Here is a 14,972-nt window from a genome sequence, read left to right on the forward strand (position 1 = left end):
AATCACATCAGAAATAATGGTTTTCCACGATAAAATGAATAGTAAATGGGACTTTTACAATAAAAAAGGGGGGTTGTTATGTATCTTTACAATAAAAAAATCGAAAATTTTCCATACAAAATTCAGAGCAAAACAATTGATTTAACGGTTCTTTAATGGGATGAATACTGAACCATAGAAAACAATGTGTTTCAAATGTTTTCTATAACGTTATTTATTGTTTTACAGTAAAAATACGATACGTTTTGGAATACATTTCACACTAATATAACAATAGAAATTCAATACAATTAATTGTTTTACGGTTTATTTTATTACTTTGATTTGAAATTGAATTTGAATTTTAGATTTAGATATTTTATTCTATTGTTGAGCGCTCTTCATAGTTTCTCATTGGCCATGCCGTAATGCTACGTTTAGACAAGGCAATTAAATTGAGCAAGTCGCTTGAATCGAACGCGAACTGAACGTGTAAACACCCTAATTCAATTCACTTGAACGAAAAAAAAAGTTGAACATGTTCAACTTTTGGCAAGTCAATTGAATTCAACTGAGTTATTCAATTCACTTGCCCTGTCAAAACGTAGCATAATGCAACAACTCAGTTGAATTCAATTGACTTGCCAAAAGTTGAACATGTTCAACTTTCTTTTCGTTCAAGTGATTTGAATTAAGGTGTTTACACGTTCAATTCGCGTTCGATTCAAACGACTTGCTCAATTCACTTGCCTTGTCTAAACGTAGCATAAGTGTTGCTGCTGGTGAAGAGTGGTGATGCTCGTATATGGCAGCGCTGATTGTGGCCGCTGTCTTTCGGCATCCTTTCCAATTAACCATGCTTTAGAACTTCCGTGGAGATGCGCCTGTGGATGATGAACATTATAAAAGAATGTCAATGTTCTTCGAGAGCACATAGAAAATATAAAGAAAAGTTACCTTTATCAGCGGTGGGTATGACGGCTGTTCCAGTGAGCTTCATAGTTCTGAAAGAAACAAGTCAAACAAAATATTAACTAAAACGTCAGATTTGCTTTGGCGATAACAATCAAGAACAGAAGCGTTTTATAGATTTCCCCGCATGGTCATTTAATTGAAATCTTCAGGTGCTAACAACACTTACAAGTACTTACCACCATTACAAGGCACAGCAGCCAATGATCCATTGGTCAACCACTAGCAGAATTTAAAAGAGCAGGAAGCAACGAAGAGTCCTGCACTTTGACTGTTCGATTTTTTTTATTTTTCCCTAGCCGCAAACAAAACATTACACGCTTAATTGGAATTAGTTTTCCACCGAGTAAAAAAAATTAAAAAACTTATTTTTTTTATTAATTTTAATTGTTGTAGAAATACGGTATTTTAAGATCTGCAATATAATTTATATATAAAAAACCAAAATAAATATTTTTTTACTCAACATTGGAAACTATTGTTATTTTATGGTTTTTATTGTTTCTTCATTATAATAAATACTTCAAAAATTAATTTAATTTTTCAGATTCTAATCTTTAAAAATTGATTTTTGGTGAACAAAATGGACTAATTTAAAAATTTGGTCAAAAGTTTAATTAACATAAGCGAACCATAATAATATTATAAAATGTATTGGTGACATTTGGATTTATTGTTCTTTTGAGGTAAATACAATATAGATGTTTTTCAACCATAAATAATCTACATTAAACGAACAGTAGATTGTATTGTTTACCATTCAATCTATTATATTCCAATGGATTAAACCATTCAAGGTACTGTAAATTTTTATCCGGGATTCTCGTGTTCACAAATAGGAATACGCTTTTTTCTAGTGTCACGCTAGATACAAAGTTGACGGACTTTCTATCGCTCTCATCGCTCCTTTCCTGCCGTGCGTCACAAGAAAATATGCTGTTGGCTGCTCTCCCGAAATGGTAACTTTTGTATTGAATTTAAAAAACTTGGTTGGAGTAAAAAGAGCTTCCTGCAAATTTTATTGCGGTGACATATACTTTTTATTACATCAAAATGATCGTTGGAAAAATTCAAAACTTTTGTCAGTTGGGTTTTGCGAAATTCGGTTCCTTTGTGCCTCAAATCATCGGAGAGAGGTACTGAGAAACGATAATTTCAGTTGTACAATTGTTCAGTATTTAGAGCTTAATTCAAATTTGGGAAATAGTAGGTCCATGAAATTTTGTAGGAACATTCCTTGATAAATTTCAAAGAGATTGTCAGTTGGGTTAAGCGAAATTCGTTCCCAGTTCCGAGTTTTAAACATTTTACTACGAAAATAGCGCTCTACCGCGAGAGAGCTTCCCTCAGACCTTAAGTTCAACACCGCCGCGAATCGAAAAAAAATTACAGTTCAAGCGTTACCCGTTAGTGTATGTATTATACAAATTTCTACATAGTATTAGTGTGACCATCAAAGTATATTCTTGCATAATGTTATGAAGTGGTAAAAACTGTAAAGTATGTACAATGAATTATTGGCAGTGGCTGATTTTCTACCCGCCGCTGTCACATCCAAAGTATATGCGCATAGCCAACAGAGTTAACCGCCAGAAAATTGTAAGAAAGTCATTGTAACGCGGGTTTCTCAATAAAACTTTTCATGAAAAACTATTTGGTACAATGTAGGAAGGTGTCCGTTTACCAAATATTTGATAGTGCTTAATTTGAGAAATGACCTTAGATGCCTTTCGCCATACTGATTTCAGAAAGTTAACTCTAGTGTTGTTGTTAAGCACGCTCAAAGCAGGCGATTCATTCCAATGAATCGCCTGCTTTGAGCGTGCTTACAGCGGCACATTAGGAGTTAACTTTCTGAAATCAGTATGGCGAAAGGCATCTAAGGTTCGATTTCTCAAAATTAAGCACTTTCATCAAAAAAATATTTGGTAGGCATGGTAGCGGACACCTTCCTACATAATCGGTACCAAATAGTTTTTCATGAAAAGTTTCTTATTTTGAGAAAACCCGCGTTAGATGACTTTCGCCATACAAATTTCTGCCGGTTAACTCTTGCTGGCTATTTTGCGCATATACTATAGCGCCTGGACGTGACAGCGGCGAGTAGAAAATCAGCCACTGCCAATAATTCATTTTTCGAGTTGATTTTTACACTTACCCGCTTTTTTCACTTCCTCCAGTGTACCTCAAATAATTCATTACTGGTCACTTTTCCTAGTGCAGTTGAGCCTTTTATTTAGCTATATTTACCCGAGTATTGTATCGAATCACTTTTATTATCTTCTCAAGTGGTGGAGAACTATTTTTTTGAGGAATACATGGTGGTTTGGTGCAAATTGGTCAACTGACTAAAAAGATATCTAATTTTTACTTAATGTGTTGTACTTTTTACAGCAATGCGAGTCCCGGAAGGTTAACTATAAAGATAGATCGATTTGCAGATCCCGTTAGTTTTCAGGTCTCTTATTCATGTATCATATATCTTATGAATTACGTCTATTTTCATTTATAGCGAAAAATAGGGAGTACCTCAGTGAATGCAAAAGTTCAAAGGCGTACCTCTCAAGAAAAAGGTTGAGAACCGCTGTGTTAGATAATAAGCCAATATATATGAGTTACAAAATAGTAGTTTGTGCAAGTAGTTGCAAAAAGATGATTTTTTTAGCACGAATTGTACGTTTATTCAACAAGGCTTGCCGAGTTGGGTAGATACTACGAGTTTTGATACAACTTTATTTATTTCACATTATCAATCTTGCCAAAACATCATGTTGCTGCAGAAAACAAACAGATTCCATGGTATCGTACCCCATTGTGTGCTCGACAGACCATAAAGCGATAGATAAACCTGCCTTTGGAGAATTTTATGTCATGCCCATAACATTATTTTGTTTATTACGTGACACAGAGAGTACACTATAGTCATGTAACTATTGTTCTAATGCTGGTTTTCCATTATAGCACCCAAATGAGTGCTATAATGGGTTTTATGCAACCCATTTGAATAGGCGAATTTGAGTAAAGCTCATCGATCATTTCGACATCTGGTGGTCGTCACAAGAACCACGAAAAAAGTGTCGTTGGCCAAAAAAGTGCATTGGCAGCATATGGAGGGTGTACGATTTTTGCGTTTTCTGGTTAATTCAACCATTTATGAAAGCTGAAATAATCGCAAATTGGAAGAAAATTTTGTTTTCTTTGGGATGCGCTTCAATCCGGTTGGTGCTTGCATATGAGTTTTCCGATTAAATAGAACATCTCTTGCAGTGCCTCCACCGCACTATCTTGGTTATGAATTCCCGGATTTTTAATTCGCGGCTTATTTGGGTGGGAGACGACTTCAACAGCTGCTTAAAGACTGTAAAAAGCCATTGCCAGTAAAAAACATGTGACAATATACCAAAAAGTGAAGTAAATTTTATGGAGAAAATTTGATTTTGAATGTAAATAATCGCTTCTGGCGACTTTTCTCCCAAACTCTCGCAGCGCACTCTACCACTGGATCCTTCTCGAATTCGCCTATTGCATAATGTTCATTAAAGCACCCATGTCAATGGTATGGACAAGTAGGCCGTTTTATCACTCAAACGTCTACTGTAATCTAGGTATTATGATCAGGAATGAATCACCCACTTTGAGCGTGCTTACAGTGGCACACTAGGAGTTAACTTTCTGAAATCAGTATGGCGAAAGGCATCTAAGGATCGATTTCTCAAAATTAAGCACCTTCATCGAAAAATATTTGGTAAGCGTAGTAGGTGTTCTTCCTGCATAACCAGTACCAAATAGTTTTTCATGAAAACTTCCTAATTTTGAGAAAACCCGCGTTAAATGTCTTTCGCCATACACATTCCTGGTGGTTAACTCATGCTGGCTATTTCGCGCATATACTATAGCGCCAGGATGTGACAGCGGCGGGTAGAAAATCAGCCACTGCCAATAATTCATTTAAAAAAAAATGTTTTGGAGCAAACATATAGCCTTCACGTATACTTAGTTTTCGAAAAAGGCAAAACAAAAAATATTATCGACTGAAGCGCCTCTAGGCTTCTAGTACTAATGTTTCTACTTTTCTAACCCTCGTTGCTATTTACTTTTCAAAAAGATAGTGGGATTTCGCAACAAATCTTGTACCATCAAACCCGTCCTATCAAACCAACTACTTTATAAGACTGCAAAAACAACCCTCCTGCAACGTTCCTCGCTGTTATCTTCCATTTGCAAGATGAAATGCATCATCATTTGCTTCGCTCTGTTGGTGTCATTCAAAACAACACGTTCTCAGGATGGACTCCCGGGCAATAAGCTGGATCAAGTTTCCCTTGCCAGAACATTCACTCCCGGAGCCTGCGGTGGAGGACAAACGTCAGTGTGCGCTTCCTGTACGTCACTTTCCTTCTGCATCTCCGCCAACGTGGTAGTGGACGTCCCTTGCAACTCATCCAGCGCCTACTGCAATCCGGGTGACGTGGAGGCCAGTTGCTCAACTGTCCCTGCCGAAGGGTGTGCTGCTGTGGCAGATCAAACGGCTGCAATCACGTGTTCCTCAGTAGGATTGTTACCCGGTAATTGATTGCTTATGGAGTGAATGGATTCCCTTTCGAAAATATCTTCTTTTTTGCAGATCCTTCAAATTGCAACATTTACCATGTTTGTCGCACGGTACAAGGAACCTCGGATGTCTATCAATGTCCAGCCGGAACACGTTTCAACCTTGCTGTCATGCAATGCAGGGCTCAGGGCCTATCGCCTTGCGTGACGGTCACATGCGGGGTCGCCAGTGGATTTGTGTACTACGGAACATCGCGGCAGTATTATGCGTACTGTTTGGTGGCGAATGGTGTCACAAGCCGCTTCATATTCAAGTGTCCAAATCGAGCCACTTTCAGCATGGTTACCAATTCTTGCGTTTACGTTTGTCCTGGTGTGGGAAACTACGTTAACTCGAATGATCCGGCAACATATTACCAGTGTTACGTGTCCAATGGACGGTACGTGGCAGTTTTGAGGCAGTGTCCTTTGGGGACAACCACCTTTAACCAAACGTTGCAGTATTGTGTGTAGGAGGTTGGCATGATCTTCAAAACAATATCAAATTTATGAATCACAAATGCAGTTTTAAATAAAGGAAACACATTTCTTCCAAAACTTGCCACAATTTAACTTTTACCGCTACTTATCACGCCCTTATCTGGGATTAGGGAGGTTCAAGTAACAAATGCTTACGGATTAGTTTTAATGGCAAATCATTGAAGAAAAACATTGTTTCTATTTTTATTTATTCTCATTTTTTGCAATAATCGAATCACGATGCTTCCACTCTAGGCAAATGAACAAAAAAAATCAGAACATCGTTGAGATGATGTCCACGCCGCACCACTGCTGGTCCAATGGTCTACAAGATAAATATAATTTCCTGGGAAAACATTCAACGGCCTTCGATAGTCTGTTTTCTCATTATAATGTCTCAATTATGGTGGGTCATTGCCTCCGTGACGAACTTCCCATGATAAGTATTCAACGTTGTCTCGGTAGCCCCACTCGACGCCAACAAGCTTCTTGTCGGTGCTATTTCCACGGTTCCCACCCTCTCTATTTCAGTAGCTTTTATGGATTCCTCACTCTCCGCACTATCAACATTGTCATTGCTTTGTCCACCTCCAGGCACCGTAGAACTTTCCATCCGCCAGAGTGCATCAATCACCGCTGCACCGACTCCACTTCCACCGCCAGCACCATTACTGCCCTGATTGCCACCCCCAATGGAGAGCCTCGGTGCTTTGTTCGCCCCATTGCCTCCGATCCAGTCGAACACCGATGGATTATTGTTTCCGGAATCGCTCACCACGTTCAGCAACCGGTTGTGACTGTGCTCCCCGGGCAAATTGATTGTGATATCGCTTCCGTTCGCCACCAGCACGACAATTGAGGCTGCCCGCACCAGTCCAGCCGGAGACTGCAATGAAATGGGAAATCTGCTTTTGCATTTCCGCTGTTGCATCCAACGAAACGTGATTAATCGCATACCAAGGTTGATCCGACGGCTAGGACGATAATCGTGGAGATGAAAACGGATTTCATTTTGCGGAAAAACGAAAGTTCACCTGCACCAGCTGACCGTTTTATTCACTATTGCAACCCACCACCTGTCTGACTATAAACCGGGTCACCCGTTTGGCGGGAGGGTAGTTCTAATCTCGTTTAATTTATTTCCACAGCAGCTGGCTGCTGTTTGGTCGGGTGGGTGGACCAAAAAGGCTGCACACCGCTGTGTGATCCTATTAGAAGTTGCACCAGTCTGGAAGTGCAAGTAGAGTCGGGTATGAAATGCACATGCCACAAAGCAACGAACAAATAGATTTCCTTCGTGTTTAGACACCCAACGTTTGATCAACAGATAGCAGAGTAGAGACTTTCAGCTTTTGCATGGAAACTGTTTAGCTAGTTTTCTTTCCCCAGACAGCAACCAAGATGTAGTTTAAGTATGTTTACCTCCATATAGTTGCGGTCGGGGATAATACTTTTAGCTCTCATGGTAGTTGTCTTTTTGCGAGAGCCAGAGTAACTTTTTCTGGCTTGTTGATATAATAATTGCGCCAGATAAGGCGGTCGCCAATAGATTTCGTTGCCTGTTATTAAATGGCTATTTATCCACTAGAAATATAGCTACATTAAGACCAGTGATACATAACATCTCACGCTGGTTTAAATTGGTAGTAGTCTGCATAGTTCTGGGAGATTAATTTTCAATCCTGCCGTCCCAAATTCATTCATCTAACAGCACTAGGGTTCATTTGTTTAGAAAATCGTTGTATCTTTGTTTAGCTATATCTCACTGGTTGTTAATCGATTTCCTCAGATTTTTCATCAATCTCTTAAGCATCTCTTCTAGTTTCAGGACATTGCTGTGTATAAGGGGATTAAAATTTTCGGGATGCGTGTTCTTTAGCTAGGGTTGGCAGTCTGACATTCTACTCTCTTAGTAGAGCCGGGTTACACTGGCTCGAAACGGCGAGTGGGCTAATGGCTAGGCTGTCTTCCGTCCCATAAACCCGTGGCGGGCCTTGCAGCACGCTTTCCTATCCTGCCACCAAGCTTTGCCTGCTGGGTGGGAGTAGGCTCAGATGCCCTTTCCTGACTTGCGCTCATCTGGCTCTGAACACGAAAGTGTCAACCCTTGCATGGCCTCCCTGCATGCCGTAAGGCAGGCAAAGATGAGCGAAGCAAAACATAATTCTTTTGACAATGCTTTATGCATGGAGGTGGTAGACCCCTTGCTAAGGGGGGTTTGGTGAGGTCTCCTCCCAGGGAGGCGGAGAGCGGACTAAGGCGGAGTCTCCCCAGCAGTGACTGGGTACAGCCCTATCAGCACGCTCACTTCCATCTGACACAATTCCTGTCAGGCAATGGATGCTTCCGACAGTACCTCCAAAGGTTTGGGCACACGGAGAGCCCCGTCTGCCCTGACTGCCCAGGTGTTGATGAAACTGTAGAGCACATACTGTTCGTAGTTCGTATGTGCTCGTTTCGACGTCGAAAGAAGAGTTAAGCTAGGAGTTTGCGGTCGGGAGACAACTCCGGATACACTTATCCGGAGGATGTGCCACCTGGTCCATTGGGGGTTAGGGACCATCTAATCCCAAGGCGTTAAGCGACCCGTGCCGAGGGAATGCAGGGCCAGGGGGGTGAAATAATGAGCTTGGCCTTTAACGGAGCCTATGAAGTACTATGGGCACCCTCCACAGTAATTGTTCCTTGCCGCGTCATGCTGGGCTCTGGCGCGGTAGACCTCTTTTCCCGAACAACTCGTGGGATCAAAATGGAAAACCAAGTCAATTCTTGAATTAAAGCTAGTAGTGTAGGCGACTACCCCTTCGCAAGAGGTGGGTTGTTCAGGTCTCCGTGTAGGAGGCCAGAGGCAATAGTCGGCAGCTCGGTGCGCAGTGCCAGCTTGGGTCACTTAATCATCTCCCAGGCTACGCCGGTAGAGGTTATGGACGGCCCATGGCTTGTGAGGGCGATTAACTGCAAACGCGATGGGCCTTCGGCCTTCGAGGTGGCGACGGAACAGCTGGACGACATCATCGACTTTGCGTCATGGAAGCATAATATCAGCAAGGACCTCAAGGGGAGCTTGCTGAAACTTCGAAACTCGATGTTGGACGTCAAGTTGGAGAGGGCGGTCGGGACGGCCAAGTGCAAACTCGTGAAATCCGTGGAGTCGAGGTCTACCCAGACTGAGGCCCAAGGATTCGCGGATTCCGGCAAGGTCGAATCGACCGAGGGCGTGCCAGCGAAGACGGTGGTGCCAAAGTCTACCCAGACTGAGGCTCAAGTATTCGCGGGCACGTCGGGGGTGACTGCTCCAACGGAGCAGACACAAAAAGGGGGAGACAGTCTTCAGGGGATGAGCACCCTGGGGGCCGCTCCAAAACGCGGAGGGTTACTACCCCGAACAAGGGTAGTGGGGCTGGGAAACTGAACCCTGGCCAGGTACCTCCCAAACCGGGAGAGGAAGGACCTGGAAAGGTCCGTCTACCCAGGAAAGACGGTGGTAAGGGGTTATGGCAGGCTGAGAGCTCTCAGCCGCACCAGTCCAGGGAAATAGAGGGGGATGACGCCTCCTGGACCCAAGTCAAGAACAAGAGGAAACCGAAGACGTCAAGGGCCGAAAAGAAGGCCCAGGCGAATGAGGGTAGCAAGAAGTCTAGGGTAGGCGCCAATCGCTCCAGGGGCGATGCCCTAGTCATCAAGACGAACGAGGCTAAGTACTCGGACGTCTTGAAGGCGATGAGAAGTGACGTTAAGCTCGGTGAACTCGGCGCCGACGTACGTCGAATAAGACGTACCCGGACGGGCGAGATGATAATCGAGCTGAAGCGGGGCGTCTCGCAAAAGGGCGTCGCCTACAAGAAGTTGGCGGAGGAAGTCCTAAGCGAGATGTTCAGCAGTTCGGTAGTATGCTTGTTTGTTTGGCGGCTAACTTGATGGGGCGTAGGCCAGTGGTGACAGCGAGGGACTTCAGCACTTGAGCCGTGAAATGGGGAAGCCGTTCCACTAATCAACGGAGACAGATCCTGCTGGAATCACTGGCCATGTTGGATGTAGATTTGGCCAATGTTGGTACCAAAAGTACCTACAGCTGCAACGGGGCCGAGTCGATTATCGACGTTACGTTTTGGAGCCCTGGCCAAACGAGTAGTTCGAACTGGAGGGTTGATGATGGCTACATTCACAGCGACCAACTGGCGGTTTGCTACAGTATCGACCATACGACCAGCATTCAGCGGACGGAAAAAGGGGCGAGGCCTAGCCCTCGTATGTGGAAGACATCGTACTTCGACGATGAGGTGTTTGAGGAAGCGCTCCGCCGCGAGCACAATACTCTCGGTCTGAGCGGCGAGCAGCTGGTAACAGTACTCTCGAGAGCATGCGATGCCACCATGCCTAGGAAAGTCCACCCTAGGAATGGGAGGCCACCGGCTTACTGGTGGACTGAAGCAGTTGCGAACCTGCGCCGCGCCTGCCTATGGGCAATGAGGCGGATGCAGCGAGCACGCACAGAAGAGGAGCGTGATGAGCAACGGGTGGCGTTCGTGGCTGTTAGAGCCGCTCTGTAGACTGAGATTAGATCAAGCAAAAAACCTGCTTCGAGGGCCTGTGTCAAAGTGCCAACGCGTGCCAATCCATGGAGTGACGCCTATAGGGTCGTAATGGCCAAGACAAGTGGGGCGATGGCCCCTACAGAGCGGTCTCCAGAAATGCTGGAGAGGATCATTGCGGGGCTCTTCCCACGTCACGACCCAAGTCCCTGGCCTCACTTTGTGGAGCTGCCAGGAGCCAGGGTGGCCGACGAGGGAAGAGTAACTGTGGCGGAACTTGCGGGGATTGCACAGTCCCTTAATGTGGGGTCTGCCTAAGATGTGATGGGGTTCGACACTGGGCTCTGTTGAATTTCTATAAAAAGCTGCATGCGTCCCCAAGCAGGCCCTATCAAAGCGACCGTGTGCCGCTCAAAGCGCACTAGCCTAGTCCTGGTGTTGGGTGGGACTTTTAACAAATTTGACCCGACTGATCAAGCGTCTGTTCACCAAGGAGGTGCGGCTCCAACAGCGTCTGTTCTGTCTTCCAGCGGCTGAGTATGAAATGCTATTCCCCGGAAGCTATATCTAAGATGGCAGCCCTATCCCGGTGGATAGGGAACCTTGGGCGAACAACCTACTGTTCCCGAAACATCAATTTGTTCGAGAATCCGATAATGAAAGAATACGGACTGATTTAACGGCAACGACTCTTAGCGCGAAACAACGGACACGAATAGGAACATGGAACGTTTTAACCCTAGCCCAGCAGGGTAAATTGGCACAACTTACCGATGAGGCACGCCGCATGAAGCTTGAGATCCTGGGACTGAGTGACCAAACTTTGGAGAACACAGAACGCAGTCGGGACTAGTTCTGCTATACTCTGGTTTACGAGATGAACACGCTCCGGCATCGCGGAGTTGGGTTCCTGCTAAACGCTCAGGTACACTCTGCGCTTATGAAGTGGGAACCTACAAGTGAAAGGATAATCGTTGCCACGGGTCCGAAACCTTACTATAATCCAATTGTCATAAGACGAGTTTGTACAATCCCATTTAATTACACCACTACTAGTCTTAATATTCAGTTTGGATAGAGTTCAACCACTAGATTATTGCTACCACTGTCGGCACTAGAAAAACGACCTGTCGGTTGCTGTAGTCTGAACTCAAATGAAAGGGCAATCACTTTTTGGTGATCGAATAAATCGTGATAGGTAGAAAGGTGTTATCTCCATTTTGTATTGTTAAGCAATCTCCTGCATCCCAACATGGAAAGCGGGGATGCTGGGAAGCTTTTTTTTGTCTTCATCACAGAGGTTTTCAGGCCTTAGCTGGCTCACCTCTAAGTGCTTGGAAGCTATTATTTTTTTTAAACTCTCGCTAAAAATGTTGAAAGAGTATTACTGAGCGAAGCCGTATTTAATATCTCTTACCGTGAGTGCTACATTTTTCACCTTCACAGATAGGAACGGTGTTCGCATGCTGGCAGTTTTAATTTGGTAGGGAAACTTTCGGGATGGGGCTACCGTTACAAAGGGATTAAATTCGCTATTGGCTTACTGCAGGCAAACGCTGATATCCAAATAACGAATCACATCCAACATTGTCTTATTCTGGGAAAACTTCTACTTTTAAAGAAGGCACATCACCTTTACCTTAATAAGAGTAAGCGCCTACTTTTAACGATGGTATCACATCCTCCATCGCCTTATTCCGGGCAAACGCTCACCTTCAAAAAAAGGAATCAAATCTTCTACTGCCTTATTCTGTTCAAACACCTACTTTTACAGAAAGGATCACATCCACCATTGCCTAAACCCGGGCAAGCGCCTACTTTCAAAGAGGGGGTAGCAACCACTATTACCTTCATCCTACTTTTGCCTACTTTTACTTGCCTTAATCCGGGCAAGCGCTTAATTTCAGAGAAGGGATCTTCTACTGTTCAACAAGAGATCACATCTACCATTAGTCTAATCTGGGCTAGCGCCAATTTTAAAAGGTGGAATCACATCAACAATTGCCTTAACCCGGGCCAGCGCCGACTTTTTAAAAAAAGAATCACATGAGCCATTGCCATGATCCGGGCAAAGGCCTACTTTTAAAGTAGGAATCACCCGAGCAACACAAAACGGTCAAAAATGGTTGGAGCAACTAGATTGTAACTAAACTTGGTCACATATGAGTTGCAGTAACCTTTGTGGAGCATGTGTGCTGCTTGGGCACATCCACCGGATGTGGAATCACATCATTCCGAGCAAACGCCTACTTTAAAAGAAGGGATCACATCTGTCATTGCCTTATGTAATCCGTGCAAAGACACACTTTTCAAGATCTTTCGAACTTAAATTGGGTTTTCTCGGTGAGAAAAAGCAATTCTAGTTCGAAAGATTAAGTAAGCGGCGATCGAAACCTATTGAAGACTTTTAAAGAAGGAATCGAATCCGCCATTGCTGTAATCCGGGGAAGCGCCTACTTTAAAAGAAGGGATCACATCCGCCATTGCCTTAATCCAGACAAGCGTCTACTTTTCAAGAAGGGATCACACCCACCATTGGCTTAATCCAGGCAAGTGCCTACTTTTACAGAAGGGATAACATCCATTGCCTTATTCATAGCAAACGAGTACCTTTAAAGAAAGATTCACACCCGCCATTACCTTGATAAATAAACATTGCTTTTCACTGGGTGAACAATAAATCCAATGGAGGGATAACAGTTATCATTGCTTCGTACTTACCTAATGCAAGCTTTATAGAAATCAGTTGTTATTCTGCTTTCGTCAATCGTGGCAGCAGATTGTTTTCGGATTACGGCAACCGTTGTAGGTACCGATCAGCTTAGATTTTTTTTTGCTTTGTCTGCTTGTCGCGGTAGATAATAGAGTGCGAAATGATAGAGAATACGGTTCAATTTCGTTTCCCTGTTTCTGCTCCCCGGCCGAGCTGGGTTGATATCGCCGGGTTTGTGCGGCAATTAGATGTGGATGTATCGTCTATGGAAACTGTTTACATAACAGCAATGGACAGATCACCGTTTGTTAAATTTGTTACACTGGATGCAATGCAGGATGCATTGAAGAAGAATGCGGTACCATTTTAATATTTCTAGTGGAAAGACAGTTGAAGTAAATATGGTGATTGCTGGCAGTAATGTCCAGTACATCCGTGTATTTGATTTTCCACCTGAATTATCGGATAGTGAGTTATTGTCGCGTCTGGTGGAATACGGAAAAGCAGAGCGCGTGATCCGGGAAAGATTTCCGCCCAACTTAGGATTGGATCATATGTTTACTGGTGTGCGAGGGGTATATCTGGATGTTCAGAAGGAAGTTCCACCGTCGCTTGAAGTACTAAATTGGACCTGCAGAATATTTTACCAAGAGCTTCGAAATAAATGCTTCGTGTGTCGAGAGGAAGGCCATCGGAAGGACATGTGCCCATAATGGAAGAATAGGAGTCGGGAAAACCAGCATCATGGCAAGAAAGTAGGGAAAAGCAGAGATGGACAAAACCGAACATACTCCGGAGTGGTGATCGGATTCGAACGGACAGCACCGGAGGAATCGTCAGTAGAAATAATGGAAAATGAGGTAATCGAAGAGGATGCAGTTGAGTTAGACACTGAGTCGACGGCAACAAAACAAGCGGAAACTGTGTCCATCCCGGATTCTATGATTGAACGCGAGAAGATGGCGGAAACAATGAGTTTCAAAAATAAAACTGATCGGATCTGGTTTGTGAAGAAAGGAGCAATGGGCTACACAGACTGTGTAAGCGCATTGAGGAAGGAGGAGGAGAAAAAACAATCACGATTGGCGAATCAGCGACTAGATCTAACTACGGCAGGTTCCATAGACCGGTCGCCACTGAAGAAAACCTCTCGCAGGAATGCTTCTCACAGCACATCAGAAACAACTTCAGAATAAAATTGAATTGTTTATGAGCTTTTGGGCTCCGTAGAGTTTTATTGTAAACATCTGAGCCTGTAAAATAAACGAAATGAGTAAAAAAAAAAAAAACTTTATAGAAATGATTATGTATTTTAATATCGCTAGAACTGAAAATGGAGTCCATACCATTTCCATCTTCTACTATATACACTATACTATACTACTATATACGTTCATCATCCAATTAGAATATACCACCACTCTTCAAGAACTATCACATTGGCAACCCCCACCTCGGCTGTAGAACCTAATCCCCAAGTTCTAATAGAACTCCGTATGAACTCGTGGCAAGTGGAGAGGTGTTCTCGGCTTGCAGTGGGCAAGTGATTGCGTCATCAATTCCTTCCCATTCCCGATGCCCGTCAGGACGTGGCCAGCTCCGTTATCGACTATTGAAATTTGTAGAGCACTCGGACTATGTACATGTAGGTTGGAGAGCAAATCCCATGCATCCATACATTGGTTCACTATGCATTTGCGATTGTT

At 43.6% G+C, this 14,972-nt stretch overlaps 2 protein-coding genes, 1 long non-coding RNA gene and 1 other non-coding gene across 4 annotated transcripts; 1 reads left to right on the top strand and 3 right to left on the bottom strand.

Annotated features, from left to right (window-relative positions):
* Window positions 1–367: 367 nt before the first annotated feature.
* On the bottom strand, window positions 368–1,246 carry LOC134220408 (uncharacterized). Its single transcript, XR_009981888.1, has 3 exons — window positions 1,131–1,246; window positions 937–983; window positions 368–863 (listed from the first exon to the last, which is right to left on the bottom strand). It is a non-coding gene; the product is annotated as an uncharacterized LOC134220408 (long non-coding RNA).
* Window positions 1,247–2,653: 1,407 nt separating this feature from the next.
* LOC134228234 (small nucleolar RNA SNORA11) lies at window positions 2,654–2,780 on the bottom strand. Its single transcript, XR_009983895.1, has one exon. It is a non-coding gene; the product is annotated as a small nucleolar RNA SNORA11 (small nucleolar RNA).
* A 2,351-nt stretch (window positions 2,781–5,131) lies between these two features.
* LOC134220409 (uncharacterized) lies at window positions 5,132–6,094 on the top strand. Its single transcript, XM_062699465.1, has 2 exons — window positions 5,132–5,516; window positions 5,576–6,094. The coding sequence occupies exons 1-2, from the start codon at window positions 5,177–5,179 to the stop codon at window positions 6,013–6,015; spliced, it is 780 nt and encodes a 259-aa protein (XP_062555449.1). The 5' UTR covers window positions 5,132–5,176; the 3' UTR covers window positions 6,016–6,094.
* Window positions 6,095–6,200: 106 nt separating this feature from the next.
* Window positions 6,201–7,259, bottom strand: LOC134220410 (uncharacterized). The gene is made up of 2 exons (XM_062699466.1): window positions 6,979–7,259; window positions 6,201–6,907 (listed from the first exon to the last, which is right to left on the bottom strand). Exons 1-2 carry the CDS (start codon window positions 7,030–7,032, stop codon window positions 6,419–6,421), a joined length of 543 nt encoding a protein of 180 aa, XP_062555450.1. The 5' UTR covers window positions 7,033–7,259; the 3' UTR covers window positions 6,201–6,418.
* Between the last annotated feature and the right edge of the window lie 7,713 nt (window positions 7,260–14,972).

This window comes from Armigeres subalbatus, chromosome 3, assembly GCF_024139115.2.
Source record: "Armigeres subalbatus isolate Guangzhou_Male chromosome 3, GZ_Asu_2, whole genome shotgun sequence".
NCBI classification, from domain to species: domain Eukaryota; kingdom Metazoa; phylum Arthropoda; class Insecta; order Diptera; family Culicidae; genus Armigeres; species Armigeres subalbatus.

Excerpts from the sequence above, each read along its gene's own strand:
- LOC134220409 (XM_062699465.1), top strand. The coding sequence starts at position 5,177 with ATGAAATGCATCATCATTTGCTTCGCTCTGTTGGTGTCATTCAAAACA. Across the intron at positions 5,517-5,575 it reads CTCAGTAGGATTGTTACCCG|ATCCTTCAAATTGCAACATT; the intron begins GTAATTGATTGC and ends TCTTTTTTGCAG.
- LOC134220410 (XM_062699466.1), bottom strand. The coding sequence starts at position 7,032 with ATGAAATCCGTTTTCATCTCCACGATTATCGTCCTAGCCGTCGGATCA. Across the intron at positions 6,908-6,978 it reads TAGCCGTCGGATCAACCTTG|TCTCCGGCTGGACTGGTGCG; the intron begins GTATGCGATTAA and ends ATTTCATTGCAG.